The following is a 22,536-nucleotide window of genomic DNA, read 5'->3' on the forward strand; positions in this document are numbered from 1 at the left end:
AGACGACGTCCAGTCTACTCATGTCAGTTCCAGTGAACTTCAGAGGCACACTTCAGTAGGTACAATGTGCAGGGCCATTTCCCAGTGACAAGAACCTAAATTGGCCTGGCTCCAATATGGATTGGATGTCTTCAGAGCGGGCATGGAGGGGTCACCTCCCACTAATTCAGCCCAATGTCAGCGTTGGTTTTCCACTACCCACTCCTTTGTTACCAAATCCCTTATCTTATCACGTTGAAGCACTTCCATCAGCTTTGACTCTAAACCAACCTAAGGGGGCTGTCGCGTCGCGTGGTCACAGTGAACATCCCCTGTTTCCTCATTAACGCGAACTAAGTGTGTACCCTCTCCAAAGTACGGGTACCTTACCGTAAATTGTCATCAGAAACCTGTACGTGCACTGTATCTGAGCATTCAATCTCATCCATCCATCCACCCATCCATTCCCATACCCATTGTTCTTATTATCAAAACTCATCGATTTTGGACTTGGCTAGACTTTGAAGAACTACATCCGTGCTTTGTTAACTTTGCTTTCATACTACTTCTTTACCACTCTTGTAACTTCTTCTCTTTTTTTTGCCCTTTACATCACAGACATGGCTCCTGCTCGACAACAACCGGCGCCACCGCCGTTCAGCAAAGATGAAAAAGTGCTCTGTTTCCACATGGACATGCTCTACGAAGCCAAGATTATGGATGTTCAACCAGGTGAGAAGCCCAGTGACGGATACAAGTACAAAGTCCATTACAAGGGGTGGAAGAACACCTGGGACGACTGGGTGCTGGTTGACCGTATCCGGCCATTTGACGATGAGCACAAAGAGCTGGCTGCACAGTTGCACGCGCAGTTGAAGCATAACATCCAACGAAGCACTAAGCAGCCGAAAAAGGGCCTGAGAAGTGGTGCTGAGTCTGCTAGAGTCAGCGAGGAGCGATCAGGCTCTGCCACTGTTCAAGGAGGCAGGGGAGGAAGACGAGGCAAAGACTGGGAATTGGAACAGGTAAGAAATTCTTTGCTTGTTGATGTTTCTTGCTACATTACCCAGATCATCCCACTCGATGCTTTGTTTGTTCTTGTTGCGAGTGTTCTCCGGCAGTTCTGGGTTGTGATATGCAAAATTTGGCCTAGTTGGCCCTTTGGTGAGACAGGTTGAAAGAAGAGGCATCTACACTCTGTTACACTATTCATCCATGTCTCCTTATCTCAAAACTGGGGAGAAGGTTGTTATTGTATCAAAGTGTGTTTTCCCATCTGATCGGTTGAACCAGGGCCATACCGAGCCCTATATTGTGATCCAGCCTCAGCCTACATTCAACACTGCCTATGGCGCTGCCGTTTCCCCCCTCCATGATTCCTTTCTTGTGACTACTCGCCCTTGTCCCAGCATCAAAATTCCACGTTGACAAGGCATCATTTCTACGCACTACATCTTCCCTCCCACAGCTTTTGTTTGCTTTACCGTTTTCAAAGTACCCGTGCCTCCTAGTTTTCTTCCCCCCCCCCCCTCATCATAACATTTCCCTTGCTTGAGCACTTGCCCCCTGTCACCCCCAGCCCTTCATCAACAGCAAAACATTGCGGCGTCATGGAACCGACGGGCGGCCTTTCTGCTCCGCAAGGCTTTTTCCCTGTCTCGAATGTTCGGGGCTCTCCTGATTTGGCTCAGCCTGGCAAGTCGATGGATTCCTTCAAGTCCTCTAAGAAGGTCAAGTTGACCGACCTCAAAGAACCCAAGGACCATCTCACTCTTCTCCCCTCTAGTGGTCACCGCTATGTAACCGAGTCGGGTAAACTGATCCATGATGATCGCTACGTTATGCCCCTGACTGTCGAAGACGAGCCAAAGCAGCCACGTCAGAAGCCCCTCAAGCCTAGTGCCAAGCCCAAGCCGCGCTCATGCGACCAGCTCGAGACGGTATATCGATCCCATATACACTCCTTGATTTCATATGCCTATACAGTGGCCACCAGCTGTTTCACCGCTCGAACAATCCGTCATGTGCTAATCTTGCTTTAGGAGGATGCTTTCCACAACAAACCTATGATCAAACTCCCGGTGCCCGACCACATTCAAGCGATGCTGGTTGATGACTGGGAAAACATCACCAAGAACAACCAGCTTGTCCCTCTTCCTCACAATAAGCCAGTCACCAAGATATTTGAAGACTATCTTGCCCATGAGCGTCCACACCGCGAAGAGGGATCGTCCAGCATGGACATCTTGGAGGAAGTCGTCGCAGGCTTCCGCGAGTACTTCGAGAAGGCTCTTAGCAGAATCCTGCTATATCGGTAAGTGTGGCTGCTTTTGAACGGTTCAGATAGCTGACTGTGACTAGTTTCGAGCGCCATCAGTACATGGACCTCAAGAAGCTCTGGGAGAACACTGAGGCGAATCCAGAAATCACCAATGTCTGCGATGTCTATGGCGCTGAGCATCTTGCTCGACTAATTGGTACCTATTTCCCTTCACCCCCCTTTATAGATAATTTCTTGCTGACCTGATGCTACCAGTCTCTCTCCCCGAACTGTTGGCGCAGACCAACATGGACCAGCAGTCCGTGTCCCGTCTTCGAGAGGAGATAGGAAAGTTCAACGTCTGGCTAGGACGTAACTGCGAGACATATTTTGTCAATGAGTACGAGACTCCCAGCCAGGAGTATATTGACAAGGCTCGTAGCTTCTGAACAGCACAATTTACTAAGGAAACCATAGTTTCTAGTACCAGGGCTTTTGCCTTGGGCGCCGTCTGCTCCACCACTTCAGACTGTGTTTTCCTGGGGCAATATCAGGCTGTAAGCTCTGGTAGATGGGCAGCGAGGGGCAAACTAGGAGTGTCACTCACATTATGACCCATTTTGGGGTAATATGACTCGCGGTTGGGATAAAGGAGGGCTAGACACGCAATTGTGAGATAGTTGGGGTATTCGTGATACATCTTGTAATGAGTATCGTGTTCGGGGTGTTTAGGGTCTCAATGCGATAATTCTTGTATTTCATTTCTCCATCCAAAACAACTTGTGAATTAAAACTTGATGTGTCTTGATCGCACTTCTATAGTTTCGTCCTATCTTGCACCAGCTTTTATACAAGGGTCATTACAGTATAGTACACTCCCATTTCTCTTCCTTGGTATCATCACATATTTTTACATTCTTGGCACAGCCTTCTCAATATAGAACCCGGGATCCGGCGTCCGCGCAGCCTTTACTTCTCTTTTGCTCAGTGCGCGATCCACCTCCTCAACACGAACCAGCTCCTTCACCTTGAGGATCATACCGGCGAACTGTGGGTGAACGGGATGAAAGACGGTCTGCATACGACGGCGCAAGCCTAGCGCGGCGAGGACACCTCGTGTGCGCTCGGGAAGACCGATGGCGGAGCGATGAAGGGTGATGCGGAAGAAAGACATTGTTGGAGGTGGTTTGTAGTGGTTGATCCTTAGGAGAAAATGGAGCGCAGGATCTGTGTTTTGCGTGAGCGAGATTTACCTATAAATGGGAGATGTGAGTGACTTACCATAAATAGCTTGCAATTGGAATCGAAGAAGCCCCAGGAAGAAACACCAACCCGCCGTTCACGTTTCGTCGGTCGTCGTCAAAGAAGCATGAGCTCAAGAATCGGCGTCAAAATCCCTGGGTACGCCAAACCTTTTCGGGAACGTCACCGATTCCTAGCATGTCATGTGACCACCTTCCGAGGACTTCTCATGATGAAGCACGTGAGTTAAGTCATCGGCCTCAGAAACACATCAGACTTCAGGTGACGTCTTCTCCAAGACGTGCTCATTGCTTTAAAGGGTTCCCTGAAGTACCGGGACTCGTTTCCTCTTAATCTGACATCTATGGTCGCACTGTTATTATCAAAGATTCGGGAGCTGGGGAACGCTCCACACCTAAAAGAGATTCGGATTGATACAAGAGTGATTCGAATTGGAAAGATGAGGGTTCTCAAACCACCATATCATGTTCATCATGACAAATTAGGCATGTGACGCGAAAAGATCTCATAGCAAACATCAACATTCATGTCTATAGAATCAAGCGAGTAATATGGAGGTCCATCTTGCGGCCTCCAGCACTAGTTACATTGTATTGTAATCCTCATACAGACCGTCGTTTTTTTTTTTCCACGACGCGTCCAGGCCGGCACAAAATCATCAAATGCTCGACGCCTTATTCCTTCCTTTCCCATTTGAATTATCATTCTCCATCTCTTACAGAGAGACTTCCACCCGGCCCTCAGCACCAGGGGCTCCAGCCTCCCGAAGGTTGGGGAGGAGGTAGGTGATGTCATCCCAAGGATGACGGTAAAGACCAGTACGCAGACGCTTCTGGTCGAGGAAATGGGCAATAAGACCAATGCTTCGGCCAAGAACAAAGAGACCGTTGAGAACACCCATCTTGAGGTAATCCTCAGCCTCCTCGGCGGAGAAGGCACCGCAGTTGCGGACAAGATCGACGAAGCAGACAGCAATGCAGCCATCAACGTTGAGAATCAGGTTATCCTTCTTGGAGGTGGTGACAGTCTCGACAGCAAGAGCGTAGTCAAGGAGCTTGTGGCTAGGGAAGTTGTTGAGAACGTATTCCTTAACGAGCTCGACTCGGAGATCGGGGTTGTTTCGGGACTTGATACGGTGTCCAATACCGGGAATGAGCTTGTTGGCCTTGCGCATGCTGTCGACGAAGTCACGGGGGCTAAGACCCTTGTCGAAGGCACGGGTGAACTCCTCAGCGGCACCGTCGAGAGCACCACCAAATCGGGAGCCAATGGTCAAGAGACCAGAAACGAGGGCGCTGATCAAGTCCTTACCAGCACGGGTAGTGATAATGGTGTTCATGGCACCAGAGACGGCGGGACCGTGATCGGCAGTGAGCATGAGAACCATCTCGAGGAACTTGGAAGCGTATGAAGGCAGACGGCGGCGGAACCACAGAAGAGACATGACACCGCCAATGCCGATATCCTCCTTGAAAACGTCCGAGATGGGCATACCAGCGTAGAGAAGCTCCTGGCCACGGTCATCAGAGATGGTGGAGATGAAGGCAGCAGGCTTTCGGATGAGACCGAGCTCCTGCGCCCAAGAGTAGTCGAGAGGAATCTTGGGAACAACGGGCTCGGGCTGGGGAACGATGGTGCCTTGTGAGACGAGCTTGTCATACACTTCCTTGAGAGTGGCGGGAAGATCCTCAAAGGTAGCCGGGACATAGAAGCCGGCCTCCTTCATCTTCTCGTTCTTCATCTTAGCAGTCTCAAGCTGAGAGTTGGCGAAAGAACCAGCGTGACCGAACTGAACCTCGGTCTTGAACATGCTGGCGCAAGTGCCAATGGCCCAGGCGACGATGGGCTTGGTGATGATACCCTGCTTGACAGCGTCAATGACCTTGTACTCCTCAACACCACCGACCTCACCGAGCAAGACAAGGATCTTGCACTCAGGGTCGGCCTGGTATCGCAGGAGATGGTCAATGAAAGTGGTACCGGGGTATCTATCACCACCGATGGCGATACCCTCATACACACCGTCGGTGTTCTGGGAGATAATGTTGTTGAGCTCGTTGGACATACCGCCAGACTTGGAAACGTAGCCAACGGAACCCTTGCGGTAAAGCTTGGAGGCAACAATGTTGTCCATCATACCACCAGTGTTACCAATCTTGAAGCTGCCGGGCTTGATACCACCAACCGTAGCAGGTCCGATAATGGTAACGCCCTTCTTCTTCGCGACGTGGGCGATCTCACGAGCTCGCTTGAGAGTAATTGTTAGCTATTTCTTTTTTTTTTTTTTTTTTGGCACATCGCCATTGGCATGTACTTACTCGCTCAGGGACACCCTCAGCAATAATAGCAATGGTCTTGACCTGAGGGTTCTCCATAAGCTCCATGGTGGAGCTGTAGACACTTCTGGAAGAAGCAAAGTTGACGACAACGTCGACATCGGGGTGCTTGCTCATTGCCTTGTCAACCTGCTGGTAGACGGGCAGCAGAGTCTCGCTGGTTCCCCAATACATCTTGCTGACGAATTGACCACCGAAAGTGTAGATGATACCGGCGACCGAGGGCTTAGAGCGCTTGCAGATGAAGTCGAAATCGAGCATGCCCTGGACGGCTCGGGGCTGAAGACCGTAGACGAAGCATCGCGTCTTGTCGGTGAAGAGAGCGTGCTCGGGAAGAGGGCTCAGAGGTCGGCTTGGAGCCGGGAAACGCTGAATGTTGTCGTTGGCCGACAGGCCGCTGGAGGAAGCGGGAGCCATTATGAATATCGAACTTGAACGGTGTGAGTAGAGGCGGGAGAATTGAAGGTTTAGAGCGCTGGAGGAACCAAATAAGGTGTCAGCTGCTGGGGAGAGGAAACGCTCTGAGCTCTCTGGGGAGAAGTTGGCTCAAAGGAATTAGGTATGGGGGGAGATGTATGAAGAGGAAGATGGGGAAGGAATTGAGATGAGTAGAAGAAACGGTCGAGAAGATCCGTCAGTTGAAGGAGACAAAGTCGGAGACGAGACAAGACGAGGGGGAGGGGAGTGAGTGGATGTGATGGGACCTAGAAATCAGGAGGAATGACTGAACGTCTCTGGTGAGGTGGGAGGTGGGCAGGTGAGAGCTGGACTGGGCTTGGGTTTTTTGGTTTTGGTTGACTTTCAAGGGTTGATGAGGCTTCTCTCAGCAAGCAGTGGACAGCTGTAGCACCAATTCACCGCGGTGCTATGTCCTGTCGGGTCCTGCTTGAGGTCTCACCACACCCAAAAAACTTAGTGGGGTTGACGCCTCTGCAACTGCAAGGACCGCTGCTTGGGGTTCAAGTAACGGGTACTTCAGGTACAGTACATCGAGGGGCAGGAAGTTTACCCCTGTTGACCCACCTCCCGGTACATCACTAGCCACCGCTCGCGCCAGGTTTCTCACGCAACCCATCGCCCATACCCGCACACCCAGACCATATTTTTGGAGCAGATGGACGGGAACAAGCTCACTCACTCACCTTTGAGAGCCAACAATTGGGTCTTGCCTAATGCCTTTTTTGGTGATATCTCTCTTGAGAAACTCAATTGCCAAGATGGGGAATTCCTCGGCCGACCAAATGGGCATCCAATGTCTCTAGACGGCAAGGGTTGATGTAGTTGAATTTGATCAACCAGCCAGTTGGGGAAGAAGCCTGTGTTTTCTTTGGGGATTTCGCTTGTTGCAGGGTCCTCTTTTTTTTTCTTGTTGATCTGTTGAATCAACGGGCTTTTTTTTTTTTTGTCTGGTCAAGGCGGGTTTGCAATTGAGCTTGAAGACTGGAGCTGCCACACCATGAGGGGGCCGTTGTCCATGCCAGTCTACACTTGTAAGAGGCGTTGTGATGGCGCTTATCCCCCACTATGGCTCCGAGAAGTTTATGAATGGCCAAATTTGAGACCATCAAGTAGTAAAAACTACTGGTAATGCTTAAAGAATCAGTGCATATTGTTTCGCGGCCAAGAGAAAAGAGACATGTCGACTGTGGTCCAGTGAAACGATGGGGTCATCCCGTGTTTTCGTGTGCAGCCAACCCATGCCCTGCATTATCCATACGGAGTGCCGTCGAAGATCTTGCAAGATCATCGGTATCTCATGAACTAACACTTGAGTTCACAAGTCCGTACAGCTGACGGTACAGTAATACTCGGAATGTCGTAAGCCTCTGCTTCGGGAAACTGGCAGGCTCATGATCAGGCGCCCTTGGTCAAGTCGGTGATTTTCTTGGCTGGTGGTGGTATCATGTTGAGGTCCGACAGCCTTCCAATCCTACCAGACCCTTTTCCAGGTAGGGGAATGGAAAGGCGGCATGGAATCATTGTTGAGTGGGACACACATGCTCACATTAGCCAAGGACGGCTGGACTGAAGCTAGCCCTACCGCCTTGGTACAATAGCAAGGCTAGAAAGATGAATCAAGTGAAACTTGACTGTCACTAAACAGCCTGCATTTGCATCTGTAACTGCGTTGAAATTCCCTACCCGTCAAAATGAAGCCACTTCCTCATCTTGGGTCTCCTCCTCCTGGACTATCTAGACTGTCCGATTGATGTTCCACAGATGGTCTGCAGTTCCAAAAAGGCATGCATGCTTGCACAGCCTGTCCTGTAAAGAAATTTCTCCCCACCGAACATCGGAAGCTTAGATATGCGATTTGATGGATACCGAACCCGTAGCCAACCGGTAGTTGTGGGTTCGGAGTGAATAGCACTGAATAGAATCGGATAGCTCAAGAGCTTGAGGTGAGGCGAGGTCCATCATGGAGGGGAATGGAGGGGCAGGAAATCAAGCTTAGACCATGTCGGGGGTGGCGTCCAGCCCAGGCGCTGACCACCAAAACCAAAACAGCCACTGGGCTGGTGTCACCTCGTAGGCTCGCTTCACCTTGAGTTGAGGTACGTCTTCGAACTCACCGCAAGGTCAGCTATGGGCACTTCTCCCGGAACCCGAGTCAATCTTTGCCAATCTCATCAAATGGAAGACTTCCATTTTTGTTTTGGTATCCAAGTCTTTGGGGCAGGCGACTCGCTTCGCGTACCCCGGAGCCAACCGGTGCTTAGGCCATCTACAGGCTGTATCTGATGTCTGTCTGGATCATGGTCTTCCCCAAAAAGCAATGAAAAAGACTCACGAGAAGAAGTGGCCGAACAACTCACGAAAGCTTCCGAAATTTCGAATCGATTGGGCTGGATAAGAATCGGATCGTAGCGTGCGGTGCGTAAATTGGCTGCTGCGGTTTTCGGCGGTTTGATGAAATTCGAATCGACCTGTCGTACGTAACTCAAGGTGTCGGTCGTCTCCCCCTGGTCCACCCTGGTCCTCAACAGCTTGGAGTCGGAGTGACATTGTCCATGTACCGGTACTTGACAATCCCTCATCGCTTTTTGGACCCCGTCCCCAATGGATTTCAGGGCCCAGGTACCTCCGCCACGCGCTGATCGACTCTGTAGCTCCAGGTACCCTCCACTGACCGCCCGCCCCAGGCTCCTAGCCCAGGCCACGCCAGGCCAGGTTGTCGAGCGCCCCTCCACTCCCCCCTTCAACTTGACCCCTCCACTCCACCCGCTTCGGGTGTCTTCCCCTTCCATTGAGCTTCCTTCAGTTCAGGACCAGTGGTTTTTTCGAGAGAGCTCACCCTCACTCACACACTCCTCAACTTGCAGTGTCTCGTTCCAAACTCTCGCTGCTTCTATTTGCTCCTCCATTCTCACCTCTCTCATCGTCTTGAGCAATCTTCATCCTCTTCTCTTTCCCTTACTTTTTGCCCGTCTCTCTGTCATAATCTCATCTCTCCCTCCAATCCTCAATTTCAACTTCATTGTTGCAGCCCACTTGAGCTCGTGTGCAGTCAGTGGTGAGTGTGTGCTTTTTCCCCCGCCAAACGGTCGTCAACTCTCTTCAGAGAGCCAAAGTCAATCGCAATCATGACTGCTTCACTTGAGCATTGAGTCTTGCGCTCGTATAAACCGCTGTGAAATCCACTGTTTAGTTTTGTCAGCCCTGGCTGTTGTTTCAACTCCAATCCTGAGCTGAACCATTCGAATCGATTTTATGCCTGCGAGACAACACCGATCATCCTTGAACCAGACCAGACTCAGTATTTGCTAACCAGATTCTCTCCACCAGAATTGAAGAAAAGGAATAAACCGACACTCGCCAATTCATTCTAAACTCTGCGTTTCTCCTCCTTTCCTCATAATCAAAAATGTCCGCCAAATCGATTCTCGAGGCCGACGGCAAGGCCATCCTCAACTACCACCTCACCCGCGCTCCCGTTATCAAGCCCAGTCCTCTTCCTGCGCCTACTACTCACAACCCTCCCAGCAGACTCGCCTCGCTGCACTTCCCCGAGGATGCCAATGTTGAGGATATTCTGAACCAGGCTGAGGTCACCTACCCTTGGCTCCTCCAGCCCGACGCCAAGTTCGTTGCCAAGCCCGATCAGCTCATCAAGCGACGAGGAAAGAGTGGTCTTTTGGCCCTTAACAAGACCTGGCCTGAGGCTAAGGCTTGGGTCGCTGAGCGAGCCGGTAAGGAGCAGCAGGTTGAGCACACCACTGGTGTGTTGAGACAATTCCTCGTCGAGCCTTTTGTTCCTCATCCTCAAGACACTGAGTACTACATCAACATCAACTCAGTCCGTGATGTAAGTTGAAGCATTGTTCCCTCTTGTGATTTTGGATGAGTTCCTTGGGCGCTAGATATTCCCAATATGAAGATCTTGAAATCGAAAGAAGGGAATAGGAAGAGAGGGAGAGAATCTAAAGAGAAGAAAGGGGTCCGCAGCAACTTGTATTTGCTGCTCGGCGTTGCATAGTCTAATTGTGGGCTCGTTCTACCTGTGCCGGTAATCCTTCTTTGTACCGAAACGGGCGAACGGATGCCGCGATAAGAAATCGTCGGAAACAACCCCCGTTCTTCTCGGACCCTTCCGCGACCAACCCCACAGCCAGTACCGGTTTTCCGGCCTACATCCAACTGCCAAACTATCTGGACCTAATTTACTGATACCTTCATCTATAGGGCGACTGGATCCTCTTCACCCACGAGGGCGGTGTTGATGTCGGCGATGTTGACGCTAAGGCTGAGAAGCTCTTGATCCCCGTGGACCTCGCCGAGTACCCTTCCAACGAGGAGATTGCTGCTACTCTTCTCAAGAAGGTTCCCCAGGGCGTCCACAACGTCCTTGTTGACTTCATCACCCGCCTCTATGCCGTCTACGTTGACTGCCAATTCACGTATCTCGAGATCAACCCTCTCGTTGTCATTCCCAACGAGGACAAGACCTCCGCCGCTGTCCACTTCCTCGATCTTGCTGCCAAGCTCGACCAGACTGCTGACTTCGAGTGTGGTGTCAAGTGGGCTATTGCTCGATCTCCTGCTGCTCTCGGTCTTACCAACATTGCTCCCTCTGCTGATGGCAAGATCAACATCGATGCCGGCCCTCCTATGGAGTTCCCCGCCCCCTTCGGTCGTGAGCTGACCAAGGAGGAGGCTTACATCGCTGACCTCGACGCTAAGACTGGTGCTTCCCTGAAGCTCACCGTTCTGAACGCCAAGGGCCGTATCTGGACCCTTGTTGCTGGTGGTGGTGCTTCCGTCGTCTACGCCGATGCCATTGCCTCTGCTGGTTTCGCCGACGAGCTCGCCAACTACGGTGAGTACTCCGGTGCTCCCACCGAGTCTCAGACCTACCACTACGCTCGAACTGTTCTTGACCTTCTCCTCCGTGCTCCTCAAAGCGATGAGGGCAAGGTTCTCTTCATCGGTGGTGGTATTGCCAACTTCACCAACGTCGCCAGCACTTTCAAGGGTGTTATCCGGGCTCTGCGAGACTTCGCTCCTAAGTTAATCGAGCACAATGTTTCCATCTGGGTGCGACGTGCCGGTCCCAACTACCAAGAGGGTCTGAAGAACATGAAGGCCGCCACTCAGGAGCTCGGCCTCAACGCCAAGATCTTTGGCCCTGAGATGCACGTCTCTGGTATTGTGCCTCTGGCCCTCGTCCCTGGCAAGTGGGAGGAGAGCAAGGCACAGGAGTTCCAGGCTTAAGGGGTTGAAAACTTTACCAGGGGATTGGTATAGTATGAAGGGATGAACGACTTTTTGTACTGCAAGATAGACAAACGGGTACCAGGTGGTGCGATGCAATTCTTGGGGCTTGGGACCAAAAATGGTCGAACAAGCCGTGTACGGCAGTATTTGAGCTATAACGGAAAGAAAGCTAATAGATCTGATGACACTTATGGATTTGATGAGCCTCTTGGTTATCCAAGATGCTTATGTATAAGATGCTGTGTTGCAAGCTCCATTGATGTTGCATGGATATTAAATACATTTCAATGTATCATCCGCTTACGTGCGGTTTTCTTCCATAGTTTGTCTTCCTATTGTTGACCAAGCCAGATTGATTTATTGGGTTCGTTGTATCTTTCTATATCTAGAGGGGAATGTCTAATCATATTGTCTGTCGTAATCGAGGAGAGACTCGAACCGCGTAGAATGACATCAAGGCAGAGTCTTGTTTGAAAAAGTAGCATCAGGGCGAATTGATGAAAACCCGACGTCTTTCAACACATCCAATAAGGGTACGGAGAAATCGCCTCGAAGGAGATCTATAGGCATAGGTGTAAATGTGTGCTGTGCAGTAATGTTTTTTGCGGTTCATGTTGAAGAGGGCAATAGGAAAGGAATTGTACTGCCTCTTTCATGTGTATGCAGATACTGGGCAATAGAGGCACGATGATCAAAATGGCGGCAGGATATGATAATGCTGAGTCGACCAAGTACTGATGGCATTGGGAACTTGACATTTAGTATGCCCTACTGTTCAGTTACTTTCACATGCCACAGCCTGGCAGAGTTGTGCAATCCCGAGCAATTAAGTCCATGTAATTCTTAAGTCAATAACAAACAGTGTATCTGTATAAAAAGCTCAAATCGAGAGGATCTCAAGAACCTTCCAGTGAGCAGGCTCAGAATCTGAGCCTGAGAAGTAGTCGTCATGTCACCAGATGGTGGGGCGGGTGGTATCGTATACTTTTCGTATCTAAAGAAATCAAACGTGTTATGACTTCCCGTTCTAAGTACCAAATGCAGCACATTATTTGTTTTCCGCTTGCTTCTTGTGCCTGTTCCAGACAGGCCCCTAAAGCGCAAACACCATGGCGGCCAAAGGTAGGGCCATAGCCCAAGCCAAAGGGCGGTTAAGAATAGCAGCATCCTCATCATCCTTGGCATCTCCACCATTTGAGTTGGTGCTGTTGTCGGTGTTGGTACTGTTATTGTCATCGGTAGTCTCGCTCCCTGTGTCTGCGTCGTTCTTACCAGACGCATTGGACTCGTCGTCCTTCAGGGGAATGACCTTAAGATTCTTCATAGCACTGCCATCAGCGTTACTGACATCAAGCTTGACGTTCCAGTCCGAGATATCGATGATCTTTCCGCTAGGCTTGTTCTTAATACCGTTGTCGACCAGCTTTTGTGCATCGTCAGGGATAGTTGGAAGAGTAAAGTTGTTGTCGAAACCGCTATCCTCGATGATGCTAGCCTTACAAGCCGGAGCCTTCGGAGAGCTCTTGCTTGCAGGCTGAGATTGGACCTCCTTCCAGTTAATCCTAGCAAACTGGTTCTTGAGGCGGTTGAAGTCTCCGAGAATGCGAAGCTTGTCTCCAGTAATCTTGACGAGGCCATAGTTGTTGTCCTCCTCAGTATACTCGTACACGACGCCACCCGAGAAGACCGGGGTCATTTCGTCTCCGTACATGGCTTGAGTCTCGTTCCAGTAACGAGGTTGAGGTTTGTTGCACCCATACTCACTGAAGAAGATCGGGATAGAGGTTGAGTTGAAGCCAGCAACAAGATCGTCGTAAGAAGAAGTCTCAAAGGTGGCCTCAGGTCCACACCATGAGTAAGAGTTGAGCGCAAAGAGGTCAGCACGACTCATATCACCCTTGTCCTCCGAATCGGCGCACTGAAGGTAGTTCCAAGTATCCCACAGAACATCGCGGACGTCAGCGGCGGAATAGCCAACAGGAATTTGGCGCTTCAAGTTGTTCTTGATGTAGTTTTTGAGATCGCGGGTGACAGCACGGATATACTGAGGGGCAAACTCAGCAGTGGCCTGGTTGTTGATGACCTCGTTGGCGGAGAAGAATAGAAGGGTATTTGGGTAGTTGCCAAAAGCCTCGGTGATGGCAAAGGTGCGGTTAAGGTAGGCTGTGTAGTAACTCTCCCATGGCTTCTCCGAGTGAAGAGCCTCACCAGGCAGAGGAGAGTTGACATCAATCATCATGTACATGCCGGCCTAACAAAGTATGTTAGATCATCACCCACGTAGGCTGAGCCAGATCACTTACAGCATTGAAAATACTAGCGCACTCATCATGGTTGATGTTAGGATCCAGGTTGTAAACACGGATCGCATTGATACCAAGAATCTGCATGAGAGCAGCATCTCGCATGCATTCGTCTTTGTGACTGAGAGGATCTCTTCCGCTGGAAGGATCGTAACCGGCACTGCCTCCAGGTTGGTAGGCCATACCAACAATCTGGAATTTGTCGCCAGTCTCGGGGTTGATGAAGTCAGCTCCCTTGATCTCCAGAGGAGGCACGGCGCCGACAACCGCGGCCCCAAGGGCCATGAGGGCGGCTTTGATCTAGTACGCATGTCAATATGTGGTGTATCGAATGGTAATGCGCCATGTACAGTGGCGCGAGGTGAGTGGACATACAAGCATAGCGATAACGTGCTACTGAATCTTTCTGTATTGGCTTTTCTCAAAAGTCGTGGTAATAGTGCAAGAGTCGATTGTAGACCTGGAAGAACGCAACGCAAACAGCTTAATTTACAGCAAAAGGTTGCGTTGTTGACTGATGGTGCTGGTGAGGAGAGCGAGGATGAACAAGGAGAACCTTAGGTAGTAGGTAAAAATCAAGGCACGAAATGAACCGATCTCGATGAGAAAGAGCGATAAGAAGCGAAAGGACCACAATTCGAGAACAATCGCTTGGCGAAGAAGGAGCGTATGGGGTTGGAAGAAAGAGCAAGCAACGTGGTGGAGGAGGAGAGTAAGAGTGGAAGTGGGAGAAGGTTAGGATAAATGTCAGCGACTGACAGTGATGGGTCAACCAGCAAATACTGCTTCAATGTGGAGGCGGAAGTGTTACAGGCATGCAACAACCAAACGAGAAGATTAGACGGGAACAGATATGAGCAGGTGCAGTACGATCTAGATTCAGACGAAATCCCAGGGCAGCGGAAGAGGCAAGCTCAAATAAGAAAGGATACCGAGGCCAAGCATTTAATTGATGGAAAGGGGATTGGTGCATAGATCCCATCAAAATCAACAATAAACACAAGACATCAACGCCGCAAGCCTGGACCGTTTGCAGACTGCAGTCTATTACACCACTATCGGGAGACCGGCCATGGCATTTTGGCTTTAGCATGAATAGATCAGATTCCGGCAGAAGCCAAGCTTCAAGCCAAGATACGTAAACAAGTTAAGTGTTTGGTTTAGAATGCTCTATACGAGGTCTCCAATATGGATAGCAAACAGTACCGTACTAAGGTAGTACTAGATAGATGTCATTGTATCATCTCAGAAGGTGAGAGGAATGATAATCAATCAACATCAATTGCAAGTCATCTAACTCACTCATTATTCTTGGCCCGAACGAGCAACTGAAGAATTACAGGACCCTTGTGTTTACAAGGGTCCCCGACCTAGTCGAGTCGTTGCCGGGGTTCGTTGGCGCTGGATGGGGAACTCACTTTACTGTTTGCAGTCTAGATTCGGCGACTGAACGATGAGAACGGGGTCTCGAAGGCAGGTTGACGGGAATGGGTGGACAAAACAGAAGGAATCTGAGACTGTACATAAGACAGATATCAAAGTCAAAAAAAAAAAGATACGGGACGCTCAACAGCCATTGGTGAATCAGATCTGCTTGTCAAGCCACTTAAACCACTCAGATCTGATCTGGTTCGATCAACCATTCACTGTTGCTCAATGACAAATGACCGTTGAAGGGTTTCCTGAACGGTCCCACCACGTTTTAAATGTGCGCTTGTCGCTCAACATCCTTGCACCACTGCAATCTCTAGTTACAGAAGTTAAATTACTGGCAGCTTTGACTGTAACAGCGTTTTTCTTGGCATCAATATCGCCATGCTAACAGGGAGCTATGTCGGTAAACCATAGGCGATCTTTACCTTTGCTCCCTAAAATGAATCGTGCTGCTTACAGTTGTAGTATACTTTGGGTCACCGGATGTTTGCAGCTAAACAGTGGGTTGAAATGCAGAGTAGTGATACCAGTTTGGCCATCAATGGGGACAAGTGAGCGTGGGAATTTGACTTACACTGTTGTCGTCTAGGGATGCAGTCCTGCAGCCAATGGTATAACAGGAGCTCACCTGGAAACCACATGTCATACCTAATGAAGATGCCCCAGTCATGGAACGTATCATACATACTCGGTCACGAGTAGCACTTAACTCAGGGCGACGCTTCAAAGGGCTTCTATGTCATTGATCAAGTCTTCCGTGATGCCTCGTGACCGGAGTCTCATACCATGGTCGTTGGTACCGTAGAGATCATCGATTTCTATGTATGGTAGCTTATCGCGCAGTATGAGGTCCTAATACTCGGGCAGTTGATCTTTGGGCGGAGGCCCACCTATACTTGATGTCATCAGCTCATGAAATATAAGTTGAGCAATGAGCTATGTTCTGTATCTCCACGGTGCGGAGTATGCCTCCATTTCTGTTCATCATAGTTGGCTGGAAAACACTACTTCAATATTGGCCAACCAGAGACACAAGATAAACATTTACCATTGCTTCAGAGTACATAGACGAAGGATAAAGACAGGACTCTACCAGAAAACCGGAACAAAACCAGCTTTCCAAGAGGAGCTTTGGGCTTCATAGGCATCTACCTTCATTATATCTTCGACCTATAATATTCAGGCTACCCTATGCTCATGGAATTCCATGTAGCTACATTTTACAATGATCGAATGCGATGGCTCGGTGACGATGCCATAGACCAACAAGAGCAATAGGATTCTACAGATAACTGGGATTTACCGAAGTTTAAGATATGCCATATCACGCCAACATCCACCAAGAGAAGGTTATAAGGACTTCACGGATCCAGGCAAATGCATTCGAAGTCACAATCCATTTTCATTGGGCACAACAAGTTCGTCAGAAACTCCAAGGGAATTGATACACTATGTAGGCAGGAAACTAACTCTAGATTAGAGTATGGGGTAATCGGTCTTATTAAAGCATAGAAAAAGGCCAAATAGCTCTCCGGGGTAACACTGAAAGAAAAAGAAGAAAGTCGTGTACAGCTTCGATATGGACTGACGGGTAGAAATGTCAAATGGTACGCAGCTAGGAAGAGCCTGGTCATATTCGACCAGTTCCTGTCTCATTTTGGACCTCGAAACATTCTACCCCTGTCCTTGCTCGCATGCCGATGTCATCGAAATGATGTAAGAGGCCTTGGTTCTATTACGGTCAAGTCGACCAGCGAACCCCTCCTGACAAAGCATTTACTTTTGAGTTGCTCTACATCAGGCCGTGAAAGATATGGAGGGTCGTAACAAATGCGGGCTATCGAGCTGCCCAGAGACGCCGTTGCTCCATCGCCAGCACAACTTCAAAAACAAAAGACAGCCTAGTAGCCGTTCATCGTCATTCGTTGCGAGTTTCGGCTCAACTCGCGGTCAGCGGCAGGGCTGATGGGTCGGCTGCTAGCCCCACCGTGAGCACTGCTCTCCTTCAGGGCCAGCAGTTGCTTGGCACGGAAGGTCTCGTAATGGATCTGAGAGGTGGTCTCGATAAGGTCCTGGAGGTGCGTTCGGAGAAGGAAGTCTCGGAGGTAGACAAATTCGCAGTGAGTCTCGTCCTCAACGTTGATGACTCCCCATCGGTTCTGGCGGCCGCGGACCTGCTTACCATTGACGATGATCGACTTCTCGGAACCGACAACAGCGAAAGGAACAAGATTCTATTACGTATTAGTATGTGCACAATCCAATTCAACTCGAGCGACGTAGACAAACCTTGATCTGACCGTTCAGAGCACGCTCCTCATCATCAAACTCCTCGTTATCATAGGGGTACATCTTAAGGTTGTGGAAAGCAAACTCCTCCTTGATGCGCTCCTTGAACTCCTGACGCTCCTCAACGGTCAGGGTGTCGGCCTTGGCAATGACAGGCACCACGTTAACAACATCAGACAGCTTCTTCAAGACGACAATATCAATGGGCTTGAGAGAGTGACCCGATGGCTGGATGAAAAAGAGACAGCAGTGGATACGGGTATCCTGGATGTAGCGCTCTCGCTGTGCTGTGAGCTCCTTGCGCAAGTACGCGGAGTGCTGATCCTTGATGTACTTGACGATGGGGTCCCAACAGCGGTCGTTGTTGACAAGGTCACCGTAACCGGGAGTATCGACAATGTTTAGTCTAAGTCGGACACCGTTCTCCTCAATGTTGTGAGAAACGGCCTGGATCTCAGTGGTCTGGCGGATAGGCTCGTCGGGCTGGAAGCGACCCTTGGAGTCGATCAGGTGAGAAGCGAAGATGGTGTTGATGAGCGTTGACTTGCCCATGCCGGTCTGACCTACAATGCGCAAGACATGTTAGTATAGAAACTTAATGCAGACGGGCAGTCGGGCTGCGAGCAATCACACCATGGCAGGTTAAACCATAGGGACAATCGAAACAGAGTCGTCACTTACCAACACAGATGACGTTGAATTGGAAACCGCGCTTCAAGAGCTTCTTCTCAATCTGAGAAGTGATGCTGTCGAAACCGACATGGCTCTGAGGATAGATAGTGTTGGAGGGAGCGGCAGCCATCTTGAATAACTCGTACGGGAGAGAAGTGTTCGATTAAAACGGTGAGCGAAGGTAAGAGTAGAGCTCGGGAATGTTGTGAATATTCCAAGAAAGAAAGACTGGACTCGAAGCAACTAAGGTCAACACGAGCGCGAACAGTTGGCAAGGTCAAAGTGACGCCTGAAGATGTAGCGAAGCTGGGAGTTGGAGGTTTAGGAGAGGCGGCGTGGAAACCGATCCTAGGGGGAACTTTTCGGGCACTGGGCTTCCTGCCACCTTAGCAAACAATTTCCCTACTGGAAGGGAGGTGTCAGGGAGGTCCAGGGTCCCAAAGAAAGGGGGAAAGCGCGTTTCGAGCTTCTCATTGGTTCAAGTAGGTCAGTGCGTCGGTTAGCTGATGATTGGCTGGCGGCATTTCGAGATAGCCCAGGCCATCAGACTTTTGAGCTGGAATTTGGAGCCTTGCGCATTTTGATCATCGCGACCCCAATTCGAGCCCGACGACCTATAGACGCTTCAGCTCTATCAGGGAACAATCACTCACCATCGAAGTACTGAGACATTTATCAATTCAATTCGTTTCGTTTCAAAGACCCCGGCACCGGCCTTGGAACTTCGACTGGGACTAGACCACCAAAGCCGATATATCGTTCATCTTCTTCAAGCCCATTAACGTCTCTCTGTGAAGATGGCTGCTGCGCTTCTCCCCCGAATCTACTCTCCGACCGTACTATCTGCGGTGTCTTTTCGCCAGTTCACCCAGAAGCTCTTCCCGTCGTTGTCGATTGCGATCCCTGGCGTTTCCTTAAACCTCCCCACTATCGATGATATCTGGGAGTCTGTGCTACGAGCGGTACCTAAGAACAAGGTCTCCCATTCGAGAAAACGACACAGACAAATGGCGGGCAAGGCGCTGAAGGATGTGAACAATTTGTGCAAATGTCCCGGATGTGGTCAACCCAAGCGTACACACCGATTATGCCAAACCTGCTTAGAAGGTATATTGTTACCCTCTTGATATAATCGAGGCCATATCGCAATCTAACAAACTATAGAAATGAGACAAATTTGGCGTCAGGACTACCCTAATGATAGGTCGATCTAAAGAGAAAAGGATATGGAACATTGATGATTTACCACTGTATAGTCACCACGGAATCATGCATACCATGGGCGTTTTGGCTTAGTTTGAGCCTTGTATGAATATGAACAATATACTATGTAAAAGTTTTAACTCCCATGATAATATTCTGGCAGCTCGAAGATCTAAATGAGAACTGTGTTTTAACTCTATGTATATAACATCTGAAGCAACATGGTTTTAGTATGCAAGAGTATAGTGTGATATCCTACCTATTAATAAAATTTGGTGAATGGTCAACTAGGAGTTGCCGTATTGGTTCATACCTACCTAAGGTAGGTATATCTTGAATGTTTTGTCTTGATTTGGAGCTTTATATTTATGACCCTGTGTTGCCCCACCAAGACCACTTGCATACATCCGCAGTTCAGTCCAAGCCAAGCACTTTCATTCATACAACGTCATATTGAAGAGCGAGAGAAGCACGACATCTGACACGGCGTGGGAGAGATGGTAAGCCCGACCGGAGACCCAGCCATTGATAGAAAGGTAACTAATTTCACTAGTCGAAACAATATTTGACCACGCATACCGTGGATAATGGTGAGCTTGACCTCCCCGCCGCGGGGTGAATCAATGAAGCAGAGCTTGAACGCAGTTTACTAAAAGTGTATAGCCCACATCACCGACATCTTTTCCATTGCGACGACATCTAAAGCTGTGATATCAGGCAGTGGATCTTCTACGCTTCACATTCATGACACAACTGATCCTTCGTTCCCACTCAAGCAGTCCATCTCAGATGCACACAAGCTGGGGTGTCATCACGTGTGCACCTCACGGAATGGCAACGTCGCAGCGAGTGCTGGATTTGGCGGCGAGGTGAAAATTTGGAAAGTCGACAGCGACACTGGCGAATGGAGTTTGAATGGCGAGATTACAGGATCTTCATCTAAGCCTGGCGAAGCCTGGGCTATGGCATTGAGTGAGAATGGATCTTACCTTGCTACTACTACCAACGATGGCCGAGTCAACGTCTGGGATGTTATGGATGAGAAGAAGCCCAAGATTCGTGAGTACGAAACCGGAAGTGCTGGATCTGGTAGCTTTGGCATGTCAGTGGACTTGAGCCGGGATGGGAAATACACTGCCAGCGGCCACCAGAATGGATCTGTCTACATTTTCAACAATGATACAGGAAGAGTCCTGTACTCATTATCTGGTAGGTTGCCTCGCACACCTTTTACATATTATTTTGCTGACATGTATGTGCTATCAGGTCTCGCAAAGCCTGTACGATCAGTTACCTTTTCTCCTGGTAACACTCGACTTGCTGCAGCAGGTGACGCTGGAATCATTGCACTCTACGACATGAAACACGGAGAACATGTTGGGAACCTGACTGGACACTCTTCGTGGATCACATCACTCGACTGGAGCGATACTGGAGAGTACCTGCTAAGTGGTTCAATGGATGGAAAGGTCAAGGTATGGTCAATTGAGCGAAGCGCGTGTGTGGCAACCCATAGTGAGACGGACAAAGCTCTTTGGTCTGTAAAGTGGCTACCGAAGACTGTCAGAAGCGAGATGTTCTGCACTGCTGGCGCAAACAGGAGCCTTTCGTTCTATCGAGAGGCTACTGGTGGTTGATCATGGTATAATAGAAATGGGAAGCTCTCGGTGATGAGACAATTCGATCACCAAGACAAAGCCAGAAAAGATTGACATCACAAGCTCATATTATCATGTTTGACTAACAGCTTGTATATGTGAACTTGATGGCATCAATACGATAAGTCGGTTGCAATGAAATCCACAAGCTGAGGATAAGACCAGGAATTCTAGCAGTACCTAATTGACCGGCCTGGGCTGTTGTGAGTTTAAATAAGGATCATTGCTAATTCATGTCATTCGAAACAGAGACTTGCTTCGCCATGAAACTGCGCCAATAATCAGTGTTACAGAGTATGATGTAACGCACGTGATCCCGCGCTTAAGTTCGCGTTGTCCTGCCAATCTTAAGGCTTGCACGTCATGCATTTGGTCCCTTCCAGCCTTCCCATTAGAGCCACCCAACCTAGTCGCTGACCCTGTACCTGTGGTCAATAAACGACCTCACATTTCGATCATCATCACTCACCATAAAGCATCCGTTCTCTCAACGTTAACCGTTAAGCTTGCAACTTGTTTTACTCTTCAGCACCAGCCAGCGCCTGTTTACAGCTCTATAGATTTCACTTACAATTCATCAAGCGTCATCCTCAGCATTCAGCAGCGCCATCTCGTTTTAGGAGCTGAGCCCACTATGCCCACAACTCGACGATCCGCTGCCAGCACTCGCAGCAGGGGCCTGCCAGCCAAGGGACAGTCTACTCTGAGTTTCTCAAACAAAGTCACCAAACCAGTACCCAAAAGCGCCAAGAAGTCTGCCATCTCTGCTTCGATCACAAAGCTCGACCCCAGCCAGCATGCTACACAGCGTGAAGTTGAAGATATTGTTGTCAACGACCATGAGTCCATAGAAGTTGATAAGGAAGAAGAAGTTGAGGCAGCGACAGAGACTGAGGTAGTCCCAGAACCTGCGAAGTCTGAATTGGAGCTGCAAGCAGAGAAAGTCACAGACGCACAGATCAAGAAGTACTGGAAGTCCATTGAAGACCAATGGACTACGCCGCGATTGCACCAGCAAGGTGTATCTTTGAGTGAGAAGGTTCTTCGATATTTCGATGTCAGCTCACAATATGGTGTAAGTGGGCTTGAGCTATCATGGATTCGCCGTAGCTAACCCGCACAGCCCTGTATAGGCATGCCTCGCATTAAGCGCTGGAAACGAGCTGAACGTCTGGGTCTTAATCCTCCGGTTGAAGTCCTCGCTGTTCTTCTCAAGGAAGAAAGAAAGGGTAACGATAAAGTCGAAACGGCTCACATGGATGAGATCCTCAATTCGACTGCTGTAGGGGCCTGAAATGTCTCCGCCTGTTATTTGGTCACCAGAGGCTGTTTACGGAGTAAGGTGTTTGAGGGAATGATATTCAGGTGCCGGTGTGGCTTTATTTGCTGTCTCAATTATCCGATAAGCACATAAAGAGCTCGTC

The 22,536-nt window shown here is 49.4% G+C and overlaps 9 protein-coding genes across 9 annotated transcripts; 5 read left to right on the forward strand and 4 right to left on the reverse strand.

Annotated features, from left to right (window-relative positions):
* Positions 1 to 599: 599 nt before the first annotated feature.
* Positions 600 to 2,688, forward strand: FOBCDRAFT_197441 (MRG-domain-containing protein; the record flags this gene model as incomplete). The annotated part of the gene is made up of 6 exons (XM_059608871.1): positions 600 to 1,004; positions 1,050 to 1,143; positions 1,573 to 1,919; positions 2,022 to 2,293; positions 2,341 to 2,456; positions 2,516 to 2,688. 6 exons carry the CDS (start codon positions 600 to 602, stop codon positions 2,686 to 2,688), a joined length of 1,407 nt encoding a protein of 468 aa, XP_059464226.1.
* Positions 2,689 to 3,149: 461 nt separating this feature from the next.
* On the reverse strand, positions 3,150 to 3,523 carry FOBCDRAFT_269815 (mitochondrial 54S ribosomal protein YmL33; the record flags this gene model as incomplete). The annotated part of the gene is made up of 2 exons (XM_031174473.3): positions 3,150 to 3,466; positions 3,517 to 3,523. 2 exons carry the CDS (start codon positions 3,521 to 3,523, stop codon positions 3,150 to 3,152), a joined length of 324 nt encoding a protein of 107 aa, XP_031051258.2.
* Positions 3,524 to 3,983: 460 nt separating this feature from the next.
* Positions 3,984 to 6,673, reverse strand: FOBCDRAFT_18078 (citrate synthase-like protein). Its single transcript, XM_031174474.3, has 2 exons — positions 5,821 to 6,673; positions 3,984 to 5,750 (listed from the first exon to the last, which is right to left on the reverse strand). Exons 1-2 carry the CDS (start codon positions 6,253 to 6,255, stop codon positions 4,218 to 4,220), a joined length of 1,968 nt encoding a protein of 655 aa, XP_031051259.2. The 5' UTR covers positions 6,256 to 6,673; the 3' UTR covers positions 3,984 to 4,217.
* A 2,892-nt stretch (positions 6,674 to 9,565) lies between these two features.
* Positions 9,566 to 11,636, forward strand: FOBCDRAFT_18089 (uncharacterized protein). Its single transcript, XM_031174475.3, has 2 exons — positions 9,566 to 10,144; positions 10,522 to 11,636. The coding sequence occupies exons 1-2, from the start codon at positions 9,704 to 9,706 to the stop codon at positions 11,548 to 11,550; spliced, it is 1,470 nt and encodes a 489-aa protein (XP_031051260.1). The 5' UTR covers positions 9,566 to 9,703; the 3' UTR covers positions 11,551 to 11,636.
* Positions 11,637 to 12,388: 752 nt separating this feature from the next.
* On the reverse strand, positions 12,389 to 14,562 carry FOBCDRAFT_18103 (Glucanosyltransferase-domain-containing protein). The gene is made up of 3 exons (XM_031174479.3): positions 14,232 to 14,562; positions 13,857 to 14,156; positions 12,389 to 13,804 (listed from the first exon to the last, which is right to left on the reverse strand). Exons 1-3 carry the CDS (start codon positions 14,235 to 14,237, stop codon positions 12,647 to 12,649), a joined length of 1,464 nt encoding a protein of 487 aa, XP_031051264.1. The 5' UTR covers positions 14,238 to 14,562; the 3' UTR covers positions 12,389 to 12,646.
* Positions 14,563 to 17,057: 2,495 nt separating this feature from the next.
* FOBCDRAFT_18111 (septin CDC10) lies at positions 17,058 to 18,617 on the reverse strand. The gene is made up of 3 exons (XM_031174480.3): positions 18,261 to 18,617; positions 17,580 to 18,142; positions 17,058 to 17,524 (listed from the first exon to the last, which is right to left on the reverse strand). The coding sequence occupies exons 1-3, from the start codon at positions 18,379 to 18,381 to the stop codon at positions 17,192 to 17,194; spliced, it is 1,017 nt and encodes a 338-aa protein (XP_031051265.2). The 5' UTR covers positions 18,382 to 18,617; the 3' UTR covers positions 17,058 to 17,191.
* A 192-nt stretch (positions 18,618 to 18,809) lies between these two features.
* Positions 18,810 to 19,756, forward strand: FOBCDRAFT_215974 (uncharacterized protein). The gene is made up of 2 exons (XM_059609423.1): positions 18,810 to 19,358; positions 19,416 to 19,756. The coding sequence occupies exons 1-2, from the start codon at positions 19,049 to 19,051 to the stop codon at positions 19,463 to 19,465; spliced, it is 360 nt and encodes a 119-aa protein (XP_059466807.1). The 5' UTR covers positions 18,810 to 19,048; the 3' UTR covers positions 19,466 to 19,756.
* A 53-nt stretch (positions 19,757 to 19,809) lies between these two features.
* On the forward strand, positions 19,810 to 21,359 carry FOBCDRAFT_215976 (WD40-repeat-containing domain protein). The gene is made up of 4 exons (XM_059609424.1): positions 19,810 to 19,954; positions 20,008 to 20,044; positions 20,118 to 20,663; positions 20,721 to 21,359. Exons 1-4 carry the CDS (start codon positions 19,952 to 19,954, stop codon positions 21,089 to 21,091), a joined length of 957 nt encoding a protein of 318 aa, XP_059466808.1. The 5' UTR covers positions 19,810 to 19,951; the 3' UTR covers positions 21,092 to 21,359.
* Positions 21,360 to 21,477: 118 nt separating this feature from the next.
* On the forward strand, positions 21,478 to 22,511 carry FOBCDRAFT_18122 (DNA polymerase delta, subunit 4-domain-containing protein). Its single transcript, XM_031174482.3, has 2 exons — positions 21,478 to 22,187; positions 22,236 to 22,511. The coding sequence occupies exons 1-2, from the start codon at positions 21,747 to 21,749 to the stop codon at positions 22,404 to 22,406; spliced, it is 612 nt and encodes a 203-aa protein (XP_031051267.1). The 5' UTR covers positions 21,478 to 21,746; the 3' UTR covers positions 22,407 to 22,511.
* The last annotated feature ends 25 nt before the right edge of the window (positions 22,512 to 22,536 follow it).

This window comes from Fusarium oxysporum, chromosome II, assembly GCF_013085055.1.
Source record: "Fusarium oxysporum Fo47 chromosome II, complete sequence".
Lineage (NCBI taxonomy): Eukaryota > Fungi > Ascomycota > Sordariomycetes > Hypocreales > Nectriaceae > Fusarium > Fusarium oxysporum.